Here is a 27,192-nt window from a genome sequence, read left to right on the forward strand (position 1 = left end):
GAGATCAGCCCTGTCTTATAAACTTGCCTTTTACATCATGATGTTGGTCATACTCCTTTGAACACAAATGTAATTACAATCCTGTTGGTTTTTTCCCATTCTTTCCATTTATTCTTCTTTTGTATTTGTGTTATGATCACTCTGTCCCTGATCTGCTTTTACCCTTGAGTGTTGTCTTACAGACTCACACAGTGACAGAAGGGATCTACCACTGTATAAGAAAGCCCTCAGACTGTATCAGGCAGTAAGAATTAGCTGGTTTTTCCCTGCTTAAATCCAGTTTGGTTATCTCCAGTGTATAGTTAAGCAAATCTACAACAAATTATTAAAAGCCATAAAGACATTGTTTGCTACTTTCTTACAATGCAGAGAAAGCTGCACTGCTGCCAGGAAGAGAGAAGAACCTGTTTATGATCTTAGTTGTCTGCTTGCTAGCAGTAATTGAGCTTTTAATTTATTTTTTTTTTAGGTTTTAATTTTTTAGCTATGCTTTCCGCTTTTTCAATTACTTTTTTTTTTTTGATCACTTCATCAAGTAACACAAAGCTTGTCTCTATAATTTAGAGCTTTGATTGTTCTGGAGTAGCTTATTCACAATAGATTGCAATAGATAGATCCTGAGAGCATCCAGAAATGCTGAATGGTCCCAGACTTGGCTGTTCAATATTCTGTTCCTTAGACAGAAATTCTCCAGGGCTGCAATGTCCACCTTCAAATGCCATTCTTTCAGAGCTGTACAACAGAATTAGTCACCCATAAGACTTTGACCAGGCTCTACCTTGCCTCCTGTCCCAGGATTCAGAAGCCAAGAGCAGTGGGGATGCAGAGTTTCAAATCCCTACAGGGATGGCTCTCTATGATCCCAATCTTTGGCTACCACTGGGGAATCATCACAGTCCTTTGAGCTAGAATAAAACAGACACCAGGTTGTAAATAAGTTTTAATAAAAATATTTGAACAAGGTATTGCAAAGGTTTTTACAGTAACTGCTGGAATATCCAGCATTTAAGCAATTCATCTGGGCAGAGTTACAAACGACAGAAAACGTAACAGGTTTTAGACGTTGTATGTGTTTTAGAAAGAATCAAATCTCCAAAGTCACTCCTAAGATCTGCCTTCAAGGCACCTCCAGACAGGTTCCAGATTGTTCTGGTAAATAAGCAGGTGTAATAGTGTGAGTTACTTCTCAGCTCAACAATACCCAGCATGAGAAGATGTGCACACTCACAGTCAGGACAGAGCAGACAGGATGGCAGGAACACCGGGGATTTAGGAGCTCACTGGGTGTGGTTCTATCTGTGGGAGGCCCCACTGCACAGAGCCTTTCCCAAACTGAAAACAAAAAGACAGCTGTCAGATACACAGACAAGTTCACCAAGGTTTGACCCTTTCCAGCACTGGAGTACAAGTCATCCTAGTGGAGGAACCACAATGATGGTTCTCCTGCACACCACACTGTAATTCCAGCACTCTGCTCCTCATCTGAAGGAACTTCCAGAGCTAAAAGCCATTGCTACCAGAACTTAGGAACCTGCTGCTTCCAGAGGGATTACACACAAACCAGGACACTGGTGCACTGTTACAATCCCAGCAGTGTCTTTGCCTCCTCACTCTGTGCCAGGAGGGTTTCACTGGCGTACTTCTGGAGCAGCTCCATCTTCTTTCTTCGTACAAGAGCTTCTTCAATCTGCAGGGATAAAAACAGGGTGGGATTCAGCTCAGTTGAGATGCTGAAAACTCAGGTGCTCAGCTATACCACAACCATTTATAGAATACTTAGGGAGGTTTTGGAAATACCCAGGTGAAAAGTGTTACAGCATTTGCAAGGGGATTAAACAGCTGCAGAGTCAAGTCACAGAAATCACAAATTTAGGGCACTTTTATTGATGACCTGATGGAACTGAAGATTTGTCTTGCAAAAGCCAGTGTGCATCTCTGCAGCTGAGTGCTGCTCTGCCTTACCTCCTGTTGAGTTGGCACTGGAACATGTGCAATAAATTTCTGTTGGCCATCTTCACCTTCTCTCTCCTTGCCACCTTCCTCATCAGACTGAAAAGCAAAAAAAGTTTATTTTCTATAGAGGTCATAAAAACCCCTTCTTCATTTGCTTTGCCAGAAGGAACAAAGCATGATCAACACTACAAACACAGCAATGAGTGAACAGGGCCCAGCACCAAAAGAACACAAGGATCACATGCAGACCCTGCTGTTGGACATTTTCAGCATCACTGCTTCCATTTCTCATATGGCCTTTGCTCTGCTGTGGAATGGCCATGACTGTAAAGCTGTATTTTCTCCCCTTCCATAACTCTGGCTGCCACAGCAAAGCTGTGAACAGAAGAGGAGCCAGCTAAAAAGGAAGACAGCAAGTGCTTTAAAAGTATGGATACCACTTCCCTGAACAGCTCTGTACTGCTTTGGTCCCACACCTAAGAGCTGGGCTCATGAACCATGGGATCATACAAATAAAATAGGTACTGCAGGAGCCACCAGATCCACCTGATGGATTCCCCCTTGCCCCCACAGGTCCTTGGCAGAGTAACGCCATGTCCAAGAGGGAAGCACAGAAGACTCACAGAAAGTCACATCACCTGAGCCACCCCCTACCTCTTCCTCCTGGACAGCATAGATGTTTTCTTCCTCCTCCTCCTCGCCTCTTGCAAGTCGTGCTTCTCTCTCCATCTTCCATTTTTCCACTGCTTCTGCTATAACTGGGGAGCAAAGGAAAATGGCAAGTGTGGCTGAAAGCCAATCACAGCAGCATGGTCTTATTGCCAGAGCTCTTCCAATGGACCTAAATCCTCTACATCAGAAAAAAAGGTGCCTTACCTTCAGAGTCCATCACCACCCCTTGCTGGGCTGCTCTGTGCAGGTTTGGAATCTCACATACCTTTCTTCTCATGCTCCTGCTCCAGGGGCTCCAGAATCCCATCATCTTCATCCCTGTAGCCATAGTACTCAGCATCGATGTCCTTCATGAGCTCAGCCCGAGTCTTCCGTGGGGGTGGCAGGGCTGCAAAAACACCACTGTCACCCACCAGGTCACCCCCACCACCTGCTGAGTGTCCCCAGCTTGTGCCAACCTCACAGCACCCACAGCTGCCTCGTGCCAGCCAACACCCAGCATGATGGAGCTGCTGTCAGCACTGGGAGCACTGCTGTCACCCTCTGGCCTGCACAAACCAGTTCCAGCACATGACCCAATGGTCCCCCACACCCTGGAGTATTTCCTGTCTTTGCCTCGCTTTCAGGCACAAACAATTTCCACTCATTCCATGACAAATCCCCCTACATCCAGTTTTTCATTATGAAAACTCATTCCTGCTTCTAAAATTATGTTCAACCCAACTTTCCCTTTTTCTAGTCCTGAACTCTGAGTAACATTTACAACTTCTCAATAAAGTTTGCCTGTTATGCCAGAAAGTTTCTATAGGCCATCAGTCCATACCATTTGGAATTCCCAGTAGAAACCAGTTTACTCTTTACTGTATTTCCTTAATTGCAAAAAGCTGAAAGTGCTCTTAGCATTTAATTAATTATCTGTGCTCAGTGTTTCACTGAGCTGACCAAAGACTTTCAGAAATGCTGTTACCAGCACTCCCCACAAACTACCACAGCATTTTATACTCAAGATATTCTGCTACACAGATTCATGCCTAGGAAGAGCTGCTCTTTACTTACGTTCCTTTTCAAAAAGCTCTCTAACTCCTGGCAAATCCTTTGCAGCCCCAAAGTATTTGTAGCCTCTGTTTCCTGGAACCTCTTTCCCTTCATGATCTAACATTTTCGGGCCAATCCTCTGAAAAATAAACAGAGTTCACAGTTTAAAACTTTCTTCTAACACAGCCAAACATTTTAGGGGCTGAATAAAAATAACACTGGCCAAGCCATCCATGGCTAACTGAATGTTATGTATTTTTCCCAGCAGTCACTTCACTTGTAAGCAGAACCACCATGCAGTACAACACATTCCACACTTACAGCATAATCTGGGCCTCCCAGCTCCTTTATTCTGTATTCCCAGTGTCCTTTCTCCCTCAGAAGTTTGTTTATTTCATCATTCAGGTCCCGAATTCTGAATTCACCCAATCCAGCTGTTAGAGAGGAAAAAAACCCAATAAATGAGGCAGTTCAGAGAAACACCAGAGGAATTTCAGAATTTATGCAATGGAAACAGCATAGTTCACACGAAATGGGATTTTTACTGTAACTGCTTATGACTGGATATTCAAAAAATAAAACATAGTCAGAAAAACCTTACCATTTTGGATCTGTGCCACTTTCTTGGAAATCTCCCCAATGATCTAGTCAAATAAGAACACAGAAATGAATTTCTAAATCAGTGGAGGGAACAAAGGAGACAGAGCCAGATTGTGTGAGGAAGGCATGGCAACAGGACAAGTAGCAATAAAACACAAGTTGAAACTGGGGAAATTCTGATTAATTTCAAGGGGAAATAAATCATTAGGAAGATAATCAAACACTGGAACAGCAGCCCCAAAAACCTGGAATCTAAATCCCTGAAGATATGAAAGACTCAGCAGGACATGGCATCTCAACACTGAGAAGTACAATCTTAGAAAATGTTCTGTGATTTAACTGTCAGGGTACTGATGAGTGTGGAAACCCCTTGTAAGCAGGCTGTCTAAGCAGGAATTCCTATAGAATTAGAAAATCCACAGGTTGCCATTACCTGTCTCCTCCATTTCTCAGCCTTGGGCAGCTCATTACACTCTGATGCAAGGAAAGGCCTTCGCTCCTGTTGGACAGAAAACCACACACACCAAATTCAGCTGAGCACTGACACACAGCATTTCACACAGGCTTTACTGCTCCATTAATGCCTAATTATGCTACCAAGCTCCAGGGCCTTCTGCTCCCATGGATTTTAGTAAGTGAAGAACAATAATGATTTACAGCCCTGACAAATTAAACTATCACAGACTACAAAAACCTACTTAAATCCACTTTATCCAATACAAAACCTCTCACTCCATAATCCTCTCCAACACAACAAATGTTCCATTCAGGACAGTTTCACCATTTTCAGCACACACCACCTTCTTAAGGTTAAGCTTTTCTAACTGCTACTATTAAACTATGTAATTTTTTCCAGTTTACACAGAGTACCTTCTTCTCAACCTTCTTCTCATTCCATTGGCTTGCTTACACAAACTGATGCATCATCTTGTTTCTAGGGTTTTGTGTGCAGTTATTTTGTCCCTTTCCCCACAGTTTTACCTTTTATTAAAAGGCTCTACTTTTTAATAAAAGCTCCACCTTTTATTAAAAGGTATTAAAACCCCTTTCTCTGCATAATAGGCAACATGAAACAGAAAAGTAAAAAAGGTTTGGAGAAACTCGAGTGGAGAGTTTTCCTGGCTTTGTGAGTGTGATATACAGTCAGCTGAAATATTTCCCTTCTAACTGGAGTCAAGCACAGGACACCTGGGCTCTGAACAAGGCCTGCCTTGAGCTACCAAACCTCCAGGGCTTTTACACCTCACCTTGACTTTTCCTTCCTCAAGCTGGGCTTGCCGAAATCTTGCCAAGGCCGTCCTACAGAGAAGAAAGCAGATTTACTTTCACAAATCCACCTTCCAACAGGAACAAGTTTTGCTCTGGATGTTTATTGTGGACTCAGTTATAGTCTGCAGAAAACAAAGGCCTGAACACATTCACTGACCACCTCCAGCTATTCCAGCTAATGACTTCTCGACACTCAAAGTCCTCAGTGGTTCATTTCCCAAGTAAAGCAATGCTGACTGATTTCTCCCAGCCTGCAGGGGCACAAGCACACTGCTACAGGGTCTCTCCTGCACAGAACCAGCCAGCACAGCTACAGGAGCTGCACAGCACCAGGTACATGTGTGCAGGTACCCTCCAACTCCCACTGCCTCTGGGCCAGCACACGCACAGCTGAGTACCCCAAAATATCATTAAACTGCTGGTGCTTTAGAAGAGGCTGAACAGAGAGTTCTATGGACCAGCCAGTACAGATGTGTGTTCTACGGGCCAGCAGGCACAGGTGTGTGACATCAGGTACAGTCAGGGCCAGCAGCCACAGATGTGAGACCAGCTCTGGCTGCAGCCTCAGCCGAGGTGAGCCCGGGCCCAGCGGTGCCCCCGCCGCACTCACATGGCCTTCTCCGCGTTGCGAGCCTGCAAGACACAAACAGAGCGGCCTCAGGCACCCGGCCCCGCCCGGCTCCTCGCCTCCAGCGCCCCCAGCCTGTGGCTGGTCCCCTCCGAGCCCCAGGGGACAAGCGCCGAGCGGCCCCTCAGCCCCGCACTCACCATGGTCCCGCCGTGCCCTCAGCCCCATTCCCGCACTCACCATGCTCCCGCCGTGCCCTCAGCCCCGCACTCACCATGCTCCCGCCGTGCCCTCAGCCCCATTCCCGCACTCACCATGGTCCCGCCGTGCCCTCAGCCCCATTCCCGCACTCACCATGGTCCCGCCGTGCCCTCAGCCCCATTCCCGCACTCACCATGGTCCCGCCGTGCCCTCAGCCCCATTCCCGCACTCACCATGGTCCCGCCGTGCCCTCAGCCCCTCGGTCCCGCCGAACGCGCTGTGCCCGCTGCAGCTCCACACCCCGGAACAGAACCCGGCCCCGCTCCCCAGTGCGCCTGCGCGCTCCGCTGGCGCAGGATGCGGTGACCCGCGCGGCGCATGCGCGCTGCCGGGCCCCGCTGGATGAAGATGGAGGGCTCGGGAGCGGGGGGACCTTGGGGACACTGCAGTGCCACCCTGCCGCTGTCCCGGGCTGCTCCAGGCCCGTCCAGCCTGCCCTGGGACACTGCCTCCCCACCCTTACATGTAAAGAAGCTCCTTCCAATACCCGATCTAAATTTCCCTTCCGTTTGTACCCACTGCCCCATGTCCGGTCACCCAGCTCCCCAGGAACAGTCATTCTCTGTAACCACTTCATGAGTTTGCCATAGCAAATAAGGAAATACCTCAGTATTAGTGAAAAAGATCAACATGAAACATACGAAGAATTGATTTTTCCCATGTCCCACAATGTATGAAATCACCACTTGCTTGCCCAGCTCCTGCTCACTTGGGGAAAACTGAACAGCAGCACCAATGTTCTCACAGAAAGATGACTAAGGAGGAGACATCTCCTTTTGAAGTAATTTTCTATTTCTGGAACTTACAGCCTGCTTTGTGTTCCTCAGCTTTTAAATCTTGGGGTTTTTTTGTATAAAAATATAGATTTTTAGAGGAAAACACGTCTTTGTAGTTGTCACTTAAGTCCCAAAGACTTCTAAGTCTTTGTAATCAGAGGTCCAAACTTTACTGCTGTTTAACTAAGGTAATTGCGTGCAAAGACTTAATTTGTCACAGCCCAGCAGGCTGAACCATAATGTGCTGTGTATCTGCATTATCCCAGGAGAACCCAGCCATTTCTCCTCTGGTTCCTGAATTTCCAGGAATGTTACCCCACAGTGACTGCAATGGTAACAGACACAAGTGCCAGAGCCAGTTCAGCTCTCCAGCACAGCTGCAGGTGCCAGTCTGGTACTGCTCCTGCAGGGACAGACACCACAGCCCTGCTCTCACTGCTACAGCCTTTGGCACTGGGAAGGAAGACCTTAGTGACAACTCACACGTGAGTCCAGTACAGCACCCCTGCCCCCAGCTGCAGATCCCACAGGACGTGCCCAGCTGGAGCACAGCCAGCAGCTCGGAGCCCAGCGCTCACACCAGGTGCCAGCACACCCCTTCTCCAGCTGCCTCAGGGTGAAGCACCACCCATCAGCCAAGAGTTCCTGCACACCAAGAATTTATTTACAGTGTGTGTGCAGATCCCCTCCCTATCAGCTCCCTTCCCAGCTGGTCACCGACCCCCAGTGAACCAGCACAGCCTGCAAGGACAGGTGGCTTAGATCTCAGTGCCACTGTGACAGCTCAAACACTGCTCTGACCTACTCAGAGTCTGGAACTCTCTGCACCTCCAGCAACACCCTCCTTTAGTGGTTTTTCCACTAAAGGATTGAAGTGCACCAGCACAGCTGCAATCAGCCCCCCATCCAGCCCCCACTCCCACAAACATGTGCAGACAGGACCTTAACATGAGACAGCAGAAAAGAAAAGGCCAAGCTGAACCTCCACATACCCCTTTTAATATGTTGTTTTGCACTGTGTACAGGAAAACCAAAAATAAACAAAAGGAACTTTAGCCAAACTCCCCTTCCTCCTCCAGCTTTATTGATAGTTTAAAATTACATTTTCTATGTTCTAGGACTTCAATTGCTCTTACCATCTTACTTTAAAAACCGATTACAAGCAAATGAAACTCAGTTGTCTACGTGATATAGTATACAAAAATAACATCTTGATTTCTGTGAAAATGCATTTATTTGCAACTCCTGAATAGCTCCAAATTGTTTATGCTATGAGCACTGATGTCTGGGTTTCAGATTGACTTTGAGATATTTATTCAAAAGCTTCCCATTGCATTCTGTATCTCCAACATTAACATTCACTGACTGAATTACTGTTACTTTTAGATTTATTTCAGATTTCTCTCTCTCTCTCTCTCATGGCCATTAACAGGCATGTGCATCTTGTTTGTTTACTCCCACTCAGCTATATGCTCTAGGTAGGGCCTGATGCAGATATCACTTGGTGTTAACAGCTACTGAGGTCAGACAATCCAAGGCCATTGTAATAAAATAAAAGTTATGAGGAAGTTTAGACACTTCCAGAATTTCATTCCTCCTGCATAGGATCACTTCCCTGTAACCCAGAGAGGGTTTTTGCTGGTCTGACTCAACTCTTCCCACTCATCAATCCCTATTCACCAGTGGCACGGAAAGGGGGTTCTTTAACAAAGCATTATACATAACACCTCTACCAAACTAAACATAAACATTTTTGTAGTTAAATGCAGAAAGTTGATTTTTCCACCCCTTTCCTCCTTTTACACGGCAAGTAAAGCTCACTGGCCTGGGAGTAGCCTCTATCTGCCAACCTTTGGCCAGTGAAGAGGATTCAGAGAAAAATAATACAACCATCAATCAGAAAAAGGAGGGGCGACAAAGGAAAATAATTAGGCTGTAGCTTCAATTGTGCATTCCCGTGCAAGGTGCCCTGACTCGCCGCAGCGGTAGCAGTTGACTTCGCTGGTCTTGCTGCAGTTGATGGCTACATGGCCAGTTTCACCACACCTGCAAAAAAGCAAAGCTTCTGTCAGAACAGCCACAACACTCACAGGAGCAATCCTACTCTGTCCAGGGCATTGTCTATTTCATTTTCATGCAATGCTAATTCTGCACTCAAGGCTTCTGTCGCAGAATTCTCTGACATGAAGCAAGTTTGTCTTCAGCAGAGCCATGAACTGCCCCCAAATGATCAACTCACATTAATCACTGTTCATGCCAGAACCACGGTTCATCAGCTTTGTGTGTCTGCAGTTTTTTCCAATTATGTCCTGGGTTTTGCCTGTTCCCAATCTTATTATTGCAGTTTAGCCTTGTTTTGAGAATAATTAGTTTTAACTCAAATACACCATGTTCTCTCTCCTTCCTCCACAGAAGGGAATGTTGGTGGGGGTGAAGAATCCTGCTCTCAGGAACGTGCTGTTTCTGGTATATGCCTGCATTCAAAAGCAGACAACGCTCTGAAGATGGCATTTCAAACCAACACCCACTTCTATTCACTGTTCCCATAAGCAAAGCATCTTCAGTGTGTTGCTGCAGGGGCTGGCTGTGCCAGTCAGCTGGGCAGTACAGCTGGGTTTGCTAGCCCCGGCAGAAGACACATGGTGCCTACCTCTGCTACAGCCAAGGACCTCCTGCTGCCTTCTGCAAAAGGACAGGACCCGTTCTGCACAGCTCAACTGACCCAACACCTGCATTGGGTGGCCATCTAGAGATACATCCCAGAATCTCTACTCCACCTTGCTAGTAAGTGTTTAAGCCTTAGTTCTGAACAACAGTGGCTAACTGTTCAAACAAACTGCATTTCCTAACCAAAACCAGACACAGAGTGCACCCAGCACAAGAGGTGCATCTCACAGCTGCCTCCTGTCACTCCTTACCTGTAGCATTTCACTTTGGTGCAGTCTTTCTGAATGTGCCCAAACTCTCCACAAGAATAGCACTTCTGCTCGTCTGCGTGGTCGCAGTCGCGGGCCAGGTGGCCGGGCTTGCCACAGTTGTAGCAGCACTGCTCCCTCTCCCTCTTGGGCTCCTTGCAGTCCTTCGCAATGTGGCCACCTCTACCGCAGTTATAGCAGGCTTCCACAATAAGAAAAACATACCAAACAAGACTATAAAACCTTGGTAGCGCGAGGGGCAGCGTGCTGTGAGCAGGGCACATGCACAGCTTGCTCCCAGGGAAGCCCAGAGCTCTGCCTGTGGCATTGAAGAGATGGAATATTTAGTGATACTTACCATCCTCCTGAAGGTCACAGTCCTTGGCAAGATGGCCAGACTCACCGCAGCGGTAACAGATATCCGGCAGAGACGAAGACATGAACTGGAAGCCTGCTTGAAATGAATAAAAGAAAAAAACAGGAGTAAATATTATGTTCAAAATACTTTTAAGAATCAATCACAAACTGAATTGACAAGTTTGCTTCACTTTAAGAGCCCCTGGCCAAACTCTTAGGTAGAGGCAAATTTTCCTGGTTCTTATTACCAATTAAGATTCTCAGCTCCTTCACTCAGGTTTGCCAGAGCCTGGTTTACTCACTGCACACAGCAGCCAGCTGGAGATCTGCTGTCCAAAGAAAGAGAACAGCACAGCCCCACTCACCTCTGCCACGGCTCCTCATGCCACGGCCACGGCCTATCCCAGTGGGGCACTCCCGGGCCCAGTGGCCAGTACGGCCACACTTGAAGCACTCGTTGCTGCTCATGGCTGCAGATCACCTGTCTGAACAAGAAAGACATTTCTGAGCACCTTCTGCTCCCCCAGCCAAAGGCTACATTAAAATGAGAGCTTCAGAGGTTTCCCAGCCCCTCAGCAAAGGCACAGTGCAAACCACACAGGACCTGCAGCTAAGTCAGTACTTTCTTGTACAGTATCTGATCATGACCACTGAAACCACTGCAGAGGATACAAGTTCGCCTCCACTTGGCTTTGAGTAAGAGCTTTGAACAGACAATGTGCTATGTAACTTTTAATTATTTTGTAGCCACCCTTTACTTCAAGAAATTCCAAAATGTTCAGGGAGAGTGAAAGAGAGAAGGAAATCCCTCTAACTACTGTAGTAGCAGCCTTAATGTCATTATCCTTTTCAGTAAAGCACCTTCTTCCTTGTTACTCAGAGTTAAACTCAAAAGCCAGAAACTTAATCTCTACAAGTTATTTCCTCCTGGTAGTTGTTACATTTTCTCTTGAAGGACCTCCCTGGCAGCTACTACCTGTACTGACTGGAAGCCAAGAATAGGCAGTATTAAACCTAAAGCATGCAAAAGCCCTTTAGCTTAACATTTGAAGCCTTTAGGTCTTTTATGTCCTAAACAGCAGTTTAACTCTGAAAAGCCAAACCACAACTCGTAATTAACCTATAGCTCAGGATGCATATTCCACTCCAGGTACACATGAAAGAAAATGTTTTAAGGTGTTAAGACAGCAGACACCTGCCAACTACGTAGAAGGCTAACTGGGCAAAACATCCTTAGAATGCTCTGGAAGCACCAGACAGGCAGTTCTGACAGTCCAAACTGGGAATGCAGAGCAGTACTGCATGAGCAGAGCCAGCCTGCACAGCCCACGGTGGACAGGGCAGGTTCCGGAATGTGCTCACACTGCCACACCTCCCCGAGCTGCAGGACACTCACACAACACCTCCAGAGCCAGAGAGAAAAGAACAAGGAAGTTACACATTTCAACTCAAGTATTTTTTAAAGCGTGCTTTAAAACAAGTTTAAAATACACTGGTCTAAAAATATACATGTCAAGCTTTGTTTTGATGAAGTCTCCTGAAGTTTAAATACCTCACATACGCTCTCCCAATTTACTACTCTTTACCCAACAGAAGTAGAATCATTATCTAGCATGATTCACAGTTTACCTGATCCCCCTTCAAGGTAATCCCCCTGTAACCCTGCAGTTTATTCATGTTACAGAATGATTCCCCTCCTCCCAGACCTCCAGCATCCCAGATTACAAGAACATCCCAGAAGTTGAGTCTTGAAGAAAGCCACTACAGAAGGAACCAGAATTAGGTCTTAAATACAAAGTGTGCATCTAAACATTAACTGTCATTTAGCTATTTCCAAAGTACCTCAATGTTTCACAAATTTAGTGTGGATTTTTATCCACTCCTCCCTTGAAACAGTTCCTCTTTCTGATGGTCTTCCTGCACAGAAATGGTTACTCCAACCATAGTAATGGGTGAGAGTTTAAAATACAAGAGGTCCATACTCTAGCATGTCATCTCTGTAATCCCACAACTACCAGCTGGATCAGATGATGATGGATTTTGCCCTCAAAATAAAAGATGGCCAGATTAGGAGTGAAAAGCTGAAGACTGTAGACACATCTAAACAAAGTTAAAACAATTGGTTGTTGGAGCACTTAGAGAGATTCACTGATTTCACACATAACCCAGTGTTCTCTCTGCTTCACTTCAGTGTTCAGGATTTCCAGCGCCTTCCGAGGCCACCAGGGCTGAGCACAGCCCGCTCTGCTGGCAGCAGCTGGCACTCACTGTGCCATTGTTTATGCCTGTTTTCATAGCAACCGTGTTGACACTGCAGAACAGGAAAAACACAGGCACAGCCAACGGCAGGAGCCGCGCTCAGGCACCACAGCGGATGCTGCTTTCCATCCGCAAGAGGGCCAAAATGGGGGTCTCTAAATTTTATATATATATATATTTTTTTTTTCCTTCACTTCATTATAACAGTCCCCACATTAAAGCATTATCAAATGGCAACATGAAATCTATTAGAAAGAGCAAAATAGTAGGCACCAGCTGTCAGAGACCTGCAGCACATCTGAAGACACTTCACTCCCAACCATGAAGGAGACTCCAGCAGGTGACAGGGCTGAGACCTGCTGGCAGTGCCCCACAGGAAGCAGCCAGGTTAACACACGGCAAAAGACAAATGTCTGACAGGTGAGCCAGACCTGCTCCAGATACACAGTGGGGGAGCTTTTGGACCAAGATTAATGGCAACCTACAGCTAAGTCTGTCCTTCTGCCAGGCCAGGTCAGCAGCTGCAGGAGGGACAAAAGCTCACTGCCCCAAAGGAATGTCAATACACAAGTTTTACATCTGGTTCAGATGTTTTTCCTTTTTAACTGCCCCTTCAAAAGGAAAACCTCAAGTTTCTCTTCCTCTGCTATACAGCAAATTGGCAAAGGTTACACAAACTGAAGCAGGAATCTAAAGTCAAACACCAGTCTCTGTGCAAGGATCCTTCCAGACTGAGATTCATTTAAACACATCTTCAGAGGCCCCTTTCCCCACCCTGAGCTCAACAGCAGTGGAAGGTTACAGCTGCCATACAAATGTATTACAGGGCATGCTGCTTCATCTTCACATCCCTTAAACACATCCAAACAGTTTGCCTGAAGTTTCTCTCCACCAGTATTTCCATGTTAAACTTCTGCATCCTTCCTGTAAATGATCTGGAACTGCAAAGGGGTTCACCAGTGAGAGGTGGCTGCAGCTGACACTGGCTTTTCTTGCCTGCATCCTAACAAGCCTAACACAGGACAGAATTCCCCAGCAGTGTGAACTGTAATGAGTCAGATTTCAGAGAAAGCCAACAGCCACCTTCAAGGAGCAATATCCAGAAAAGGCTGGTTCAGAAGACAAGCCCTTAAATGGAGAGCCTCTAAGCACTCTGGACACCATTACAATTTTCAGTTACTTCCAAGGGAAAAAAATGAGCACAGTAAAAACCACCCAAGTTCAAACACTTCTCTGTTAGTCAATAGCCCTCCATTTTGTCATCACAGGCAAGTTTCCAGCAGCTCCTTTTATCTATCAAGGCCACCTTAAGTAAGCTTTCTGTAAGAAAGCTACCTAAGTCTTCTTGGAAGGTTTTCAGTCCCAGCTATCACTGTTTTCAGCAGCTCAGATGTGTTACACAAAGCAGCCTGTCCTGTCTGTCCATGTGTCATCATCCCCTCCCTTCTTACACACCAGAACCAGATTTTTACCTCACCAGGGCAGGAAAAGTGGTAATGGAAAACAGATCACAACTACAGCCTCATGTAGCATTTCTGAGACAGGTCAAATCCTGCAAGCTACAGCAAGGCACTGCCTCCTGGATTAGCTCCCAAAACTCATCCAAAAACTCAAGTCCAGTTGTGCTTTCTTACCTCAAACCTTACCTTTCCAGAGAAGGGAGAAGGCAGTTACTTACCTAAACTCCTCCTAAAGACCTCTGTAACTGCTGCTGGAAGCTGAAACATTATTCAGAATGAATTTTAGACCTTGTTCTGTGCGGTGGCCATACCGCTAAACAGCAGGGACTGATGACAAAGATCCCTGTGGCACCACAGCACTTTCCCAGGCCACGTCTGAAGTTTCTGAGTGCAACTTGAGCACTGAACTTCAAAGTGGGAAATTCTTGATGATTCTCCTAGTTGTAGGAGACACCTCTGACACAAGAAGTTTCCTGTCTCATACTCTGTTTTTCTGTGGCTTTGCAGTTAATACATATTCAAGACTCTCTCAGAACAGGAGAGGTGCTATTAATCTCCAGCCTTCATGCATGAGATTCAGCAACATTCAGCTCTGTTTCAGTAGCCCTTCTCGACCTGATGATGTAAAACACTGCCACAAAGGTCCCCTGTAACACTTCTTATTTTACATGGCTTTTAGCCTAGATGCCCTCCAAAGAAGATTGTTAACAAACTAAAATACAACTAACTTGGCTCCCCATAGCAAAAAGAAGCTGAACTTCACCTCTAAGATCACTCAGGATTGTTCTGGTTACCAGCAGTTCCTTAGGATCCAACAGAACAGGGATCACTCTACTTCAGTGCTTCTGCTGACCTACAAGCAGCACTGGCAGCTGCTATCAGCAGGACTTCACTCCTTCCAAGCACAGAGCAGATAAAAGCCACTGCTCCAGCCAGGCAGCTCGAGCAGGGGTTGGGAAATCAGCAGGGCCTTCCCAGGCGGCTGTGACCAACCCACAGCACCACACCTGAATTGGACAAGCCAGAGCCCAACGTGACAGGAAGTACAGCCCTGCTGTCCTCTGGAGCACTCAAGAGGCAGAAAGGCCTGCTAATCATAAGCTAATGTTTTGTTTCCAAAGAGAAGTCAAAGCATTACTCATTTTACAAGAAATACCATCCATGAGTTTTTATTTCCCAAGCAACATGTTGTAAAAATTCCTGAACACAGGACACATGACTGTCACCAAAGCATTTAGCAGTTTATTTCCACACTGTAACCTGAAAACCTGCTACAGCAGTTAGTGATGCTCCTGTCTCCCTCTTCTGCTCTCAGCAGAAAAAGACACAAAATTAAATATTCTGACCACTAGGTCATAACACCCCAATTCTGAAATAAACTAGTCTGAAAACTCAAGGAAACCTGCCGAAGTGAAAAGCTAATCCCTACGCCCCATTTAGGACCCCTCAATTCATGTCACAGCCAGGCTGTGAAACGCTGAACACTAACTAAGACTCAAGAGGGGACAGAAACCAGGCCAAAAGGACATCATGACTCCACTTAGACAAGTAATTCTCAGATATCCCTGTTGACACAAACAAGAAAGAGAACAAAAGTTCATCAAGGAGTGACTCAGTGGCACTTTCTGCTTATCCATACTACTTAACATGGAAAGGGCTAGACCCTATTGAACTAAATATACACATTTTACCACCTTCCTCTTTAATTTTTATGTCTATCTGTATGAAATTTTAAACTTAAAACACCCCAAGCAACATGTGAGACTTTAAACACAACATTCAGGCCAGGCATTAACGAAGTTAGTTGAAATGGCAGGTTAAACCTGTAACTCTCAGGACTGCTGCACAGCTCTAGTGAACCTATTTCACCTCTTCCCTTTGAGGATGGATGCAGGATTGCTACTCTAGGCAAGTCTGCATTGAAGAACGAAACAAGGACTAGCAAGCCCATGCTGCGTGGCAATGGGGTCACGTTGCGTGCACGCAGGAAATCAGAACTCACTATTAGCTTTAATAAACGCTGTGACAATGCCGCCTCCTAAATGACTAACAGCGGTTACTTGAGAACTACGCCAGACAGGAACTCAAATAAAAAGGCCGCCCCGCAGCCCGCGATCTGCAGATGGCACAGACCATTTTTCCTATCCATTTATAGGTCACATTTGGATTTAGGGCAGGCCGCCATCCGTGCCTGTGGCAGGAGCAAACAGTTGCGACACCTCGACCCTCCGGCAGCGCCCCACACGTGGGCAACCACGTGGTGCGCGGGCCGCGGCCGAGCTGGGCCCCAATATTAAATTGAAAAAAAAAAAAAAAAGAAGAGAAATAACAATTTAAGGAAGAAAGGATTTGATTCCAGTGCGTTCTCCGCAGTCCCCAGACCCGCAGGACGTTCTTTACCCCAAACTCGCTGGCTCACGGGCGGGCCGGCCGCGCTCCCCCTCCCCACGCCCAGGCGGCCACGTGCAGCGCTGCCCCGGCCCCGCCGCCCCCGGCCAAGAGACCGAGCGCGAGGCCCCTCCGGGCCGCGCCCGGGCCGAGCGGAGCGGCTCCCCCGTCGCCCAGCGCCCCGGCCTGCCTCCCCCGGGCGGCGCAGGCTCCCTGGGCGCTCCCGGAACCCAGACCTGACTCACCGCCGCCGCCCTCTCCAGGCCCGCGGCCCTCACGGCTCTAGCGGCCTTCGCGGCCTGCCCAGCGCGCCGCGGGGCCGGGAATGGCGCCCGCGCCCGCCCGGCCGTACTTTCCCGCGCGCTAGGCCGGAGTGCGCCAGCGCGATCACCGTCCCGCGCAGCGCCCCCGCTGCCGCCTCGGGGCCCCGCGGGACCCCCGGCCGCTTCCCTGCGGTCCCCTGGCGGCCCCCCGGCCGTACCTGCGGTCCGGTTCCCCGCGGCCGCGGCCCCCGCACGACTCAGCTCCGCTCGCCCGCTCGGCCCCGCCGGTCCCCTGCCTGCGCCACACGCGGTGTGCACACGGCCCGTCGGCTCACCCCGCCCCGCCGCTGTGCGCACGGCTCGCCGGAGCCCGCCTCGGCCAATGGGCGCAGAGCGGCGCTGCGGCGCGGCCAATGGGAGCGGCGGACGGGGACACCCAACCGTGGCGGCCGGGCGGTGGGCGGAGCGCGCCTCCCGCGCGCTGGCCGGGGGCGGGCGGGCGCGGGGGTCATGGCGGCTGGCTGCTCGCGCTGCCTCCCCGTGACTCACCTCCCGTTTCTGTCCGCGCCGCGCGCAGCGCAGCCCGCGCGCAGCGCAGCCCCGGCAGCGGCGGCGCGTACCGCACACTCCCGAGTGCCCGGCGGGAGCGTTGGAGCCCTTGCCCGCCTCACTCCCTGCCTGTCGCTGCCCGGCCCGGCCTGGCCTATTCCGCTCTGCGCGGTGACTCCATGTTGCACCGAGGAGCCCCGCTCCTCCGCTCCGCATGGATTCCCGCGCCGAGCCGGGCAGCCCAAAGCCTCCAGCGGGATTTGCCGCCTCCCCGTCCCCCGGCAGCCTCCGCCAGCTGGGACTCCCTCAAACTTCCGTCCCGCTCCGTGCGCCGGTGCGCGCTCGGCAGAGCCCTCGGGGCTGGAGCGGCCGTGGGGATCGGCATGGGGCCGAGGGGAGCGGGCGGCGGCCGCGTCCCGCCTCAGGCGGCCCTCAGGCGCCGCCGCCATCTTGGCAGGGCGCGGGCGCCGCCGCGGCGCAGGAAATGGAGGACGGGGCCGTGAGGGCTGCGGCTCCCCCGGCGCTCAGGGCTCCGCTCCGCGCGGGGTTGCTCCCGCCGCAGGCTGCAGGGGAAAAGTTTTTCCTGCTGCTGAGCAGAATTTGCTCTCAGCCTGTATGCGTACGCGAGGCTCAGAAGTAATGTTGCTGCTTGGTTCAGCGTTCTTAGGATGTTTTACACAAGTCTCGCTTTTGCCTGGGAACTTCTGATGAAGTTCTTCTAAATGAATCAGTGACCAGTCACTGCCCCAAACTGCACTCCCACACGGATAGTGCATCAAGTACAACGCACCAGCGTTACCCGCAATTAGTTGTCATCGTTTTGTTTAAATGTCTTTCCCTTCCTGCTCCTCGGGTACAAGAAACCCCCACCGAGCCCCCGGGCTCAGGAATGAAATGTGCGAGAGGCAGATCGTGGACACACTTTGGATTGACCTTTCCTCAAGCTGTAAATCTAATATTGTAGCACTGTTAAGTTTCTTTAATTAGACTATGAGTAACAACGTGTGTCTTTTCCTCCCTGTTAAGTGCTGCTCATTTAAGATGGACTTGGGTTTATTTGTGTTTTGCGTGTCTGTGTGGTGTGGTTTATAACATGCTGTATTTTCTACAGAACTAAACCCATCCCGAGTTGTGAAAAGGGATGAGCCTCTCTGTAAAACATCAGTGTTGCCAACGGGCTTTGAACTCGTAATAGCATTTTCCCCAGTAACAGCATTTCTTCCCATTAATTACTTTTTAAATCTCTACTGTCATAGTCCTAGTCCAGCATAGTTTTCATGGCCTTTGGTTGCTTTGGATGCATTACAATCCTGTTCACAAGTAGTCCCACTTTTTGTTTCAATCAATTACTGCAGTTTTCAGGTGTTAAAAGGGAAGAAGAATAGCATGTGGGGCTAAGAAAGTGCTCAGAGCTTATAAATGATCTTTTTTTTTTTTTCACTGCATGAAAAAACCCAAGCAACAGATCAATGTCACTCACAAAGGCTGCAGAAACAAAATATTATATCTTTTTTTTGTATTAAATCTTTACTTTTTTTGAAGTAATAAAACCTGGCTTCTCTCTGAGTCTTTGTAAGAGGACTCAGAAATTTCAGACTGACAAATCTCTTCTAATAAAACTCTTCTTAACTTTTTCTTGTGTTTGACTGCTTGTACTTCTGGGACTGTCCATGACCCCAGGAAACTCCAGGCTTTATCTTGGAGTCACCTGTAGACTTACTGTCATAAAAAGTTTTTGTGACTGATACAGCTGATAAATTGCCCTGAGCAAATCAAAACTCTTTATCTGAAAGAACTTCAAATCATCCCCTGGACTCTTCCTTAGCTGAAGTGGAAGCAGGGTGCAGCAGTGAGTGAAAATGCTTTACTCAAGAAGTGTTACTGCTGGTGACACAGCAGTTAATCATCCCCTCCAAGTGCACTGCCTCACGTTCAGCTCCAGTGTTATAATACAGGATATTTTTAGCCATGTTTCACTATAATGGAGGAAATTCTCCCCCAGCAGATAGTAAGAGAGTCTTTCAACAGCATTTAGTTTGTGTACTTGCCTCAAGAATTAATCTGGCTTGCTGTATCTTCATAAAACTTGTAATTCTTGTTTTGCAAGTTTGGCTTTGACACTTAGGCAAAGGATAGTCTTGCAGTTGGAGAACAAAAGTGAGGGGCATGACACTGACTCCTGGCTCAGTACTTCCTAGAGAAAGCATGGGAGACAGAAAACAAGGTGGAAGCACAAAGTCTGCATTTCTTGCACACAAGGAAAATGCAGTTTTGTGTCAGGTCCAGTGTCTGCCCTAGAAACCCCAAGGCTCAAGAGCACTTTGTGAATAGCTGTGCTCCGAGGAGCTCCAGTGCCCTCCCTGCTGAAGGCAGTCTGTTGTTTCAGCAATATGTCTTTTCCAACACAGACATCCTTAAGAGTGTTGGACACAGAGCCAAATCCTTTTAAGACCAAATAAAACAACTAATCAAAGTTTGCAACCCATGTTGTTGCACTGCTTTCCTCAGAGGGGCTGGAGCTGTGGGGAGGGAACTGATGCAGTTGCTGGCTGATTGTCATTCTTTGTCTTGAGAGTGTGTCTATGCTCAATTAGCTATTTGCAGTCTTCTGGAGCAAAATGAGTCTGAGCAGAAGCAATCACACTGACTGGTTCCAGATGCTTACTCCATTCTGATTTGTTACAATTAGGTGATGAGATTTCCAATAATTACTTATTTAGTGTATATAATAACATGAGAGTGATGAGCTAGCTCTCGACTGTTGCACTGATACCCGCATTTAGAATCAGGCAAAAAGAACTTCCTTTGCTAACTAAGAGCTGCAGCTACACAACCATCCCTGTTTCTCTAAAGAGACTGAAGTCAGTTTTTCAGGGAGTCCTGTGGAATAAGGAGCCACACGGTACATGGTACGAGGGGAGCCCTGCAGGAACCAGTGCCTGGAGCAGCAGCTTGGTGTCCCAGGAGAAGGGGAAGGCTAAAGTGCAGCTGAAGTCACCATGAGGCCATGCCCCACATAACCAGTGTGAAGAAAGTGTCTCAATAAAATATCCTCTGAGGCATATTCTGTGACATGGCAAGAGCGTGCAAACCTCCTTGTGCTGTTCTGTTATTTTTAAAACAACCTATGGAATAACCTGCTGGCTGCCAGCTGCTTGGAATGCTTTTTTTACCCTGTGTCCACCTTCCAGGTGCCATTTCCTGTGGACACACAGGCACTTCAGCCCTGAGCCCAATGCTGTGGCTGTTTATCTGGTGACAGTGTTAAAAATCCCAGCAGCATTTGATGTGAGTGGCACTGCAAAGACCTCTGCTGCAGGATGGCTCTGACACCACACGCTCCCCAAATATTTTAGGATAACCCCCAAAACCTGGAGTGCCAGAGGCGCTGTGCCGTGAGAACAGCAGAGGTGTTCATGTGCACAGTGTTGGTGCTCTGGTGTCCCTCTGAAGTGGGAGGTTCCACTGAAGGGGCCGGTTTGGTCATTCTGCTGCTGCTGTTCCTGAGCAGTGCCCTCCCCTGGGGTTACCCCGGACCGTGTGGAGCCCGGCCGGAGGTGCGGGACGGCTCCTGGGTCTGTGATCAGCTGCCTGGCCTCAGGCATCTGCCGCAGTCACTCTGCAGCCCGGCTCCTCCCTGGCTCCACATGCTTTTCACACTGCCACAGACGCTTGCACGAGTGATTCCAAAATTTGAGTTTTACTGATGAGGAATCAGTGACCAACAATCTCTATGCACTGTTTATTGCAAATGCAATAAAAAATATCAATTATTAATTTAACATGATTTGACGCAATAAGCCCAGGCATCCCATGGTGTTTCTGACACCAGTTGAATGCCTGTGGCATTCTGTCTGCTCTGACAGGGCATCCATCTGATCCAGAGAAGGATCAGATCCCACAACCAAACCTATTTGCTGGACAGTCCTACTGGGCTGGGTCAGATGGATTTTGGAGCCTCCACCTGAGATTCATAACCAGCCCACCTTGTGTCAGCGCACGTTTGACATCGAGCAGCTGTGCCTGACACCAAAGGCTTCACCTTGTTCAGGGGCAGTCCCCCCATAACTGTTCCAGTTAACTCTGGGAAGGAAAGAGAGTCTTAGGGAAAAATAGCATGTCAAGAGGGCAGTGGCAGAGCAGAGACATCCAGGTGCTGGAACAGCTTTACCAGATTTTCCAGAGCTGGAAGCAGAGGAAATGGAGTGGTCTAGGCTGACTTGACTGAAAAGAGTTCAAGGCAAAGCTGCCCTGGCCTCTCACACTGCCGTGGCTCCAGCAGCAGGTTCCTAACCTAGTTTGGAGGCAGCAATGCTCAGCTGGGATCCAACGCTGAAATGAGCTCTTTATCTGCACTTGACCAGGCTCCAAGTGATTTCAGTAAGAGGAGGCTGAGTCAGGACTTGGCTATAGGTGGATCAGAGCCTTTGCAGTGTTTATTTATTAAATATCTCCCATCTGGTGTCCTGTTTGCAGCCTGCCAAAGCAAAAGCGATTAAAACCTTGCCCCCCCAACATCTCATTACTGAAGGAATGAGTAGAACTTTTTTCCCCCTCTACATTATTCCTGGAATAAGCTGTCAAGCAAGCAGTTGAGTTGTTGCACCTTACCACAACCTTTGCCAAGAAAGATTTAGCAGCATGATAATTTAATGGAAAATATTATAGCTACATTCCTTTCAGACATAAATTTTCTGCAGAAAGATAGATATCTAATGGAAAAAAATCTGTGTTAATATTACAGTGGTTTATTTGCTTTATTGTTTTTTCCACTGAGGTGTTTCACCCAAAATAGTGCAGAGGATACAGGAGAGTGAGCTAAGTGAGGTTATCCCACCTTGGACTGAAATGTGGATATGAACCTGACAGCATCCTTTCAGCTGCATTTAATAATACACAGAAGTACAAAAATAATGATGAGAAATACTCTTTAAAAAGAGATGTTCATCCAAAGCTGTGCAAAGCCATGTTAGGGATAGGCCTGTCAGGAAGGAGTGGTGGGAGTAACTCACAGGAGAGGAGAAATTATCTAAGAAATGTAAGCATTGCCAGCAACAAAAAGATAACTGAATTCCATGGTAATTTCCACCAAGCAACAAATGAAAACAATTGGGCTCTACCAACAGAGATGACAAACAGTCCTGTAGTTCCTAGGATATTTGTACGTGCTAAAAATAAGTGTGGCTCGCTTTAATTGCATGAGAAACTACAAGCTGAGGATGAGTAAAAGGTCATAGAAAGGTGCTGGCTTGGAGGTAGAAAAGCATGGGAGCAAATATATCACAATTCACAATTGTGACAAAGGTATGTGTGTGAGATATGCTGTAAATAGAGTTGCTTTAATTATATTATAGGCTCAGAGTTGGAGCAATAATGCAGCTGAGGCAGTTTTAAAGGTTAAAAAAATGCAGATACTGTGGGGTTCCCCAGCAGTGCAAACATACTGTGTTTGGAATTGTAAAGGTGAAAATTTACAGATAAAAACTCCTGTAAGTTGCTCTCACTTTGACTCTTTTTATGTCAACTCCATATAAATTAAATAGAAATTAAACCGTTTTCTGCTCATAATTGTATAGTCATATAATTTTTGAATGCTAAATTTACAGTGCTAATTGTTATTACAATACAAAACAATTACAATATTGTTTACAAATTTCAATGCTAGTTGTTTGATTCAGCCAAATACAAAAATCCTCAGCCTAAATGCTCTTGGTAAGTGACAACATCCTAAACACATGAAGCAGCTTTTTCTGCTCGGTGCACACAGCTGGGTCTTGCTTTTCTTTTCTTGGAATGTTCTCGAGTTGTTTTAAGGATTTCAGTCCCAGAAATACAAATGGACATTGCAAAACCTTTCTGAGGTTTTGGGGTTTCACTGGCTTAAGCAAGACTTTTACTTAGGAAGGAACTGTCTTCATTTCCTAGGCTTCTCCTCATTAACATGTGTAAAGTTTAACTTAGAGAACAGCTACCAAAGTCTTGAGTCTCAGAAAAGGATTTATTCATGAGCACATATGGCCTGCTATATAAATGCATAGTTCATAATTCATAAAAGGTGTGATCTTCTCTGTATAAATAAATAATTTTCTTCTGTTTTCCAGCTTTTTGAATTGATTACTTGTAAAATCTTGTGGTGCATTCTTAGGGAATCTAGGAATAGCTCTCTAGCACATACACTTAACACTTTCACATAAACGCTGATGTGAATGCAGAAGGGGCTTTCATTCAACCTTTCAGGATACATTTGCCAGTGCTCTGTCACCTTCCAGGTCCTTCCTTCTCGTGCTAAATACCTCCTGTTCTACTGCTTGGTGTGAGGAATGAATATTTCTATTTCGTAATGTTGTACACGGCAGATTTTGCTTCCCTTGATGGCGTTTCTTCCCAAGTGATCTCTGCAGTGGCTGCAAACCCCACTTACATGTTTTGTGTGACTTCAGAATTACATTCAGTGCAAAACTTTTTTTTTTTCTCTTTTTCTTTTTTTTCCCCCACGAAGGCAAGCTTTATTTTAAAATAAATGGCCACACAAAAGCTGACTCCAAAGCACCCCCATTTATGCATGATCCAGATGATCATGCTGCTGCTTTAATTATTATACAGAAATATCCCATCACAGCAGTAATTGCACTCACAGTCCATTGAGGAGGAGGAGGATGTCCCTCACAGTTCAAAAAACAAATTTAATGGCAAAAGGCTTCACCCAGAGCAGCCTCTGCATCCACAGTGAGTGCACTCAATGATTCTGCCCTGAAAAACAAACACGAGGAGGGTGTTAGAGCCAAGCAGAGCCAGAGCAGCAGGCTCAGACCTGGAGGCAGGGAATGGCTCTGGGTGGGAAGGGTTTCCACAGTTTGATGTTATTTCCCATACTTTTAACAACCTTAAATGAATGCCAAAGCTGACAGTAACGTCAGCACCAAGTGGACACGAGTTCTACCAGCAAAGGCAGAGGAAATGACCAGGAAGAACAGCACCACCCGCTCTGCTGTCCCTGAGCTGGGAGAAGTCATGTGAAAAACGCCAATCACTTGTTTTTAAATTTTTTTTAAGTTTAATAGTAATAAAATGGTTATAAAATAGCAATATAATTAGAGTAATAAAAATTTGGACAATTTGGATTAGGACAATACGAGACAATACAAAACAAAGAGTTAAGGACAGCCCGGGTACCTCTTTCTTGGCAAAATAAGCCCGAAAAAGGACACTCGTTAACAGAGGATTAACCCTTAAAAACAACAGCCTGTTGCATATTCATACACCTCATACATGATGCATAACTTCCATTCAAACAAAGAATTCTGTCTGGTCATCATCAGCATCCTCTGAATCCTAATGGAGTCTTCAGGGCTGAGCAGGCAGGAAGAAGTTGGTTTCTTCTGATAAGAGAAGAGAACAATGAATTCTTTCTCTCTGAAAGGTTTAGGTGTCCTGTGGTTGCTATCTTTCTTTTAAAAAAGTATCTTACATAGCATAGTTTCTATTTTAACATTATGTTATAACCTAAAACTATATTTAACACACTACTTAAGAAAATTAATACAGTATAACTTTCTAACATAACACATATACTATTCATTTTAATATTTTTGAAAAGCCAATCATAAAATATGCATTTTTCACAGTCATAACAAGTACTGCAGGACAGAGGAGCAAGCTGGAGAGTCACCACTTCCAGCTTGCTTTTGGGGACCCTGCAGCTGCAGTTGGTCCCAAAGTTGGTGTCCCGAGTCTGGATGCAGCAGAGATTCCCATAGCCCTGCTTCTTCCACTTTGCAGTCAGGTTTTTGTCTCCTCCTTGGTGCAGTACCCATAGAGCTCTCTGCTGGTTGCTTTCCTCGTGTGGAAGAGATCACAGATGTAACAGGTTTTCTGGTGGTGGATCCTGAAGATGTTCCAGAGGGACTCCACTCTCCTTTTCCCTTTGAGTTGCTCCATCTCCACTTCTCTCGTCCTCTGACCCAGCTGGTCCAGCGTGGGCTCCATCAGCTCCCGGCCATCCAGGGAGCCTTCCTGCTGCTCCTCACTGGGGGCATTGCCCGGGGAACCAGAGGGCCAAAGGGCAAGGGGAGCTGCCAGCACTGCCCCAGAACCGCGGCCGCTCCCGCACCCAGCCACGGCTCTCCTCTTCTCCCTAGATTATTTGCAGCAATTCATTTTGAGTTCTTAGCTAAGCCCTGTAACCTTGAATTTTATCTGCAGCAGTTCTTTAAAGTTTGGAAATAATTACCTCACAAAAGAAAAAAATTGACTGCTCAAGGAAAGTTGTTTTAATCACGCACCTGGTTTATTGCCACAACTCTAGAAATGTATATATCTAAAAGTGTTTGCAGCAAGTAATCTTTGATCTTCCATTATACCTGAATCTACATTACATAAATTTACAATGGATCTGTCACACCCTTTTTAATCCCTTCAGAAAAATCATTCTGTTCCCAGATTGTGTGCAGATTTATTATTAATAAGATTAAGCAAAGCTAAGGTCCAGTATCGAAAGATTTGAGTAATACCAAGATATGTTCTGTTAATTTGATTGAGGATGAGTTATCTTCATTTTTTAGGTCAATCTCTGTTAAGTTCAGGTGTTACTGAGTTTGGACAATGTCCTGTTTAATTGTTCTTCACTTTAAGCTATTTTCTGTTTTATTCTAGTTTTGCTGAGATTTATTTTCAGTTTTGTTATGTTTTTAATTAGTGCAAATTAGGTGTTGGCAAAATTACCTAAAGTTAAGCCCCAGAATTGTTAGATTTTGAAAAATGTTTAGTTGCATTCTATTAACTTGATATCCTTTTAGGGCTGAGTTCTATTAAGTTTATTTTGTCCTTGACCAAGTTTGAGTGTTGCTTAATCTGAGTTATCATAGATTTAGTAATGTCTTGGTTTGAAAAGACAGATGTGTGCTAAGGAAGGCAGGAGCCTCCCTTGGAATGGAAAATGTAAACCCCCTCTCTTCAAATTGCTATTATTTTGAAATTAAAAGGCTCTCAGGCAAAGATACGGGAATAGGAATAACAGTTCTTTATTAGAAAAAAATAAAATAAAATAAAATGCAGTGATACAAAACAAACCACTGACAAGAGTCAGAATAAGACCTGACCCCCTGTGTGTCAGGGTGGTGGCACAGTCCCATTCCATGGGGGCTCAGCCCTCCTGCAGTGCCAGCTGTGCTTCTGCTGGAGCAGGGATCCTGCAGAAGGGTGGAGTTTTCCTCTGAAGGTCCAGTGGTGGTTTAGATGGGTCTGCTCTTCCTCTGGGAATGCAGTGGAGAAGAAAGCTGCTCCTCTGGGAATGCAGTTGGAAAAAGGCTGCTGTGGTGTCCCAAAATCTCTGATTCTATCCAGGTAGGAATGCTTGGCTCCTCCTCCTGGGTGGAGCTTCTCCCAATGGGATGATGGAATTTGATCAGCCATGCAGTGACACTCACTGGCCCATGAACAGAAGATATTTCCCAGAGGGAGGATTGGTTGTGGAAGAGAGACAGAACACTCCCCCACCTGGTTTTAACAGACAGTGATAGAATGCACACTTCTGGTTACATCTTGCACTGCCATCTAAGACAGTTGAATCTTACTTTTCTACACTGTAAGATATATAGTTGTTTTCTTTGAAGAGATAAGACAGCTCTGACTAAAACAGCTGTGATGAAACCCTGACAAACACCTGTTTGTGGATAAAGAAGATTCAGTGTGTTCACCTTTGATTTTGTCAGAGATTCTATTGCTCATTACAGTCTCTGCTGGTTTGTCTTCCATAGATGACACAGAAGAGTCAGTGGTGATTCTGCATGATGGCTGTTATTGATTGTAAGCTGTTTTAGTGTTTTCCTTTGTTTCATTTTGCTGTCACAGGTACATGACTGTTTAGAA

General features: G+C 46.6%; 3 protein-coding genes across 7 annotated transcripts; all 3 read right to left on the minus strand.

Moving 5' to 3' along the window:
* Positions 1–927: 927 nt before the first annotated feature.
* On the minus strand, positions 928–6,616 carry ISY1 (ISY1 splicing factor homolog). 2 transcript variants are annotated; one of them, XM_064432189.1, is made up of 11 exons: positions 6,532–6,616; positions 6,140–6,162; positions 5,508–5,559; positions 4,694–4,759; positions 4,262–4,304; positions 3,982–4,094; positions 3,682–3,799; positions 2,891–3,013; positions 2,608–2,711; positions 1,963–2,049; positions 928–1,687 (listed from the first exon to the last, which is right to left on the minus strand). In XM_064432189.1, exons 1-11 carry the CDS (start codon positions 6,532–6,534, stop codon positions 1,580–1,582), a joined length of 840 nt encoding a protein of 279 aa, XP_064288259.1. In that variant the 5' UTR covers positions 6,535–6,616; the 3' UTR covers positions 928–1,579. The 2 variants fall into 2 exon arrangements, with proteins under 2 accessions (XP_064288259.1, XP_064288260.1); XM_064432190.1 differs by lacking the exon at positions 6,532–6,616 and adding an exon at positions 6,298–6,333.
* A 1,495-nt stretch (positions 6,617–8,111) lies between these two features.
* On the minus strand, positions 8,112–17,134 carry CNBP (CCHC-type zinc finger nucleic acid binding protein). Of its 4 annotated transcripts, none has more exons than XM_064432195.1 (5): positions 16,995–17,134; positions 10,772–10,891; positions 10,408–10,500; positions 10,053–10,251; positions 8,112–9,180 (listed from the first exon to the last, which is right to left on the minus strand). In XM_064432195.1, exons 2-5 carry the CDS (start codon positions 10,872–10,874, stop codon positions 9,063–9,065), a joined length of 513 nt encoding a protein of 170 aa, XP_064288265.1. In that variant the 5' UTR covers positions 10,875–10,891; positions 16,995–17,134; the 3' UTR covers positions 8,112–9,062. The 4 variants fall into 4 exon arrangements, with proteins under 4 accessions (XP_064288265.1, XP_064288263.1, XP_064288264.1 ...); XM_064432193.1 differs by having other exon boundaries at positions 10,053–10,254; XM_064432194.1 differs by having other exon boundaries at positions 10,408–10,503.
* A 5,757-nt stretch (positions 17,135–22,891) lies between these two features.
* Positions 22,892–25,361, minus strand: LOC135307308 (protein BUD31 homolog). The gene is given in 4 exon segments (XM_064431861.1): positions 22,892–24,075; positions 24,995–25,119; positions 25,122–25,328; positions 25,331–25,361. Coding segments are annotated over 4 exon segments (414 nt in total). The 3' UTR covers positions 22,892–24,024.
* Positions 25,362–27,192: the final 1,831 nt, after the last annotated feature.

The sequence above is a fragment of the Passer domesticus genome, chromosome 9 (genome assembly GCF_036417665.1).
Source record: "Passer domesticus isolate bPasDom1 chromosome 9, bPasDom1.hap1, whole genome shotgun sequence".
Taxonomy (NCBI): domain Eukaryota; kingdom Metazoa; phylum Chordata; class Aves; order Passeriformes; family Passeridae; genus Passer; species Passer domesticus.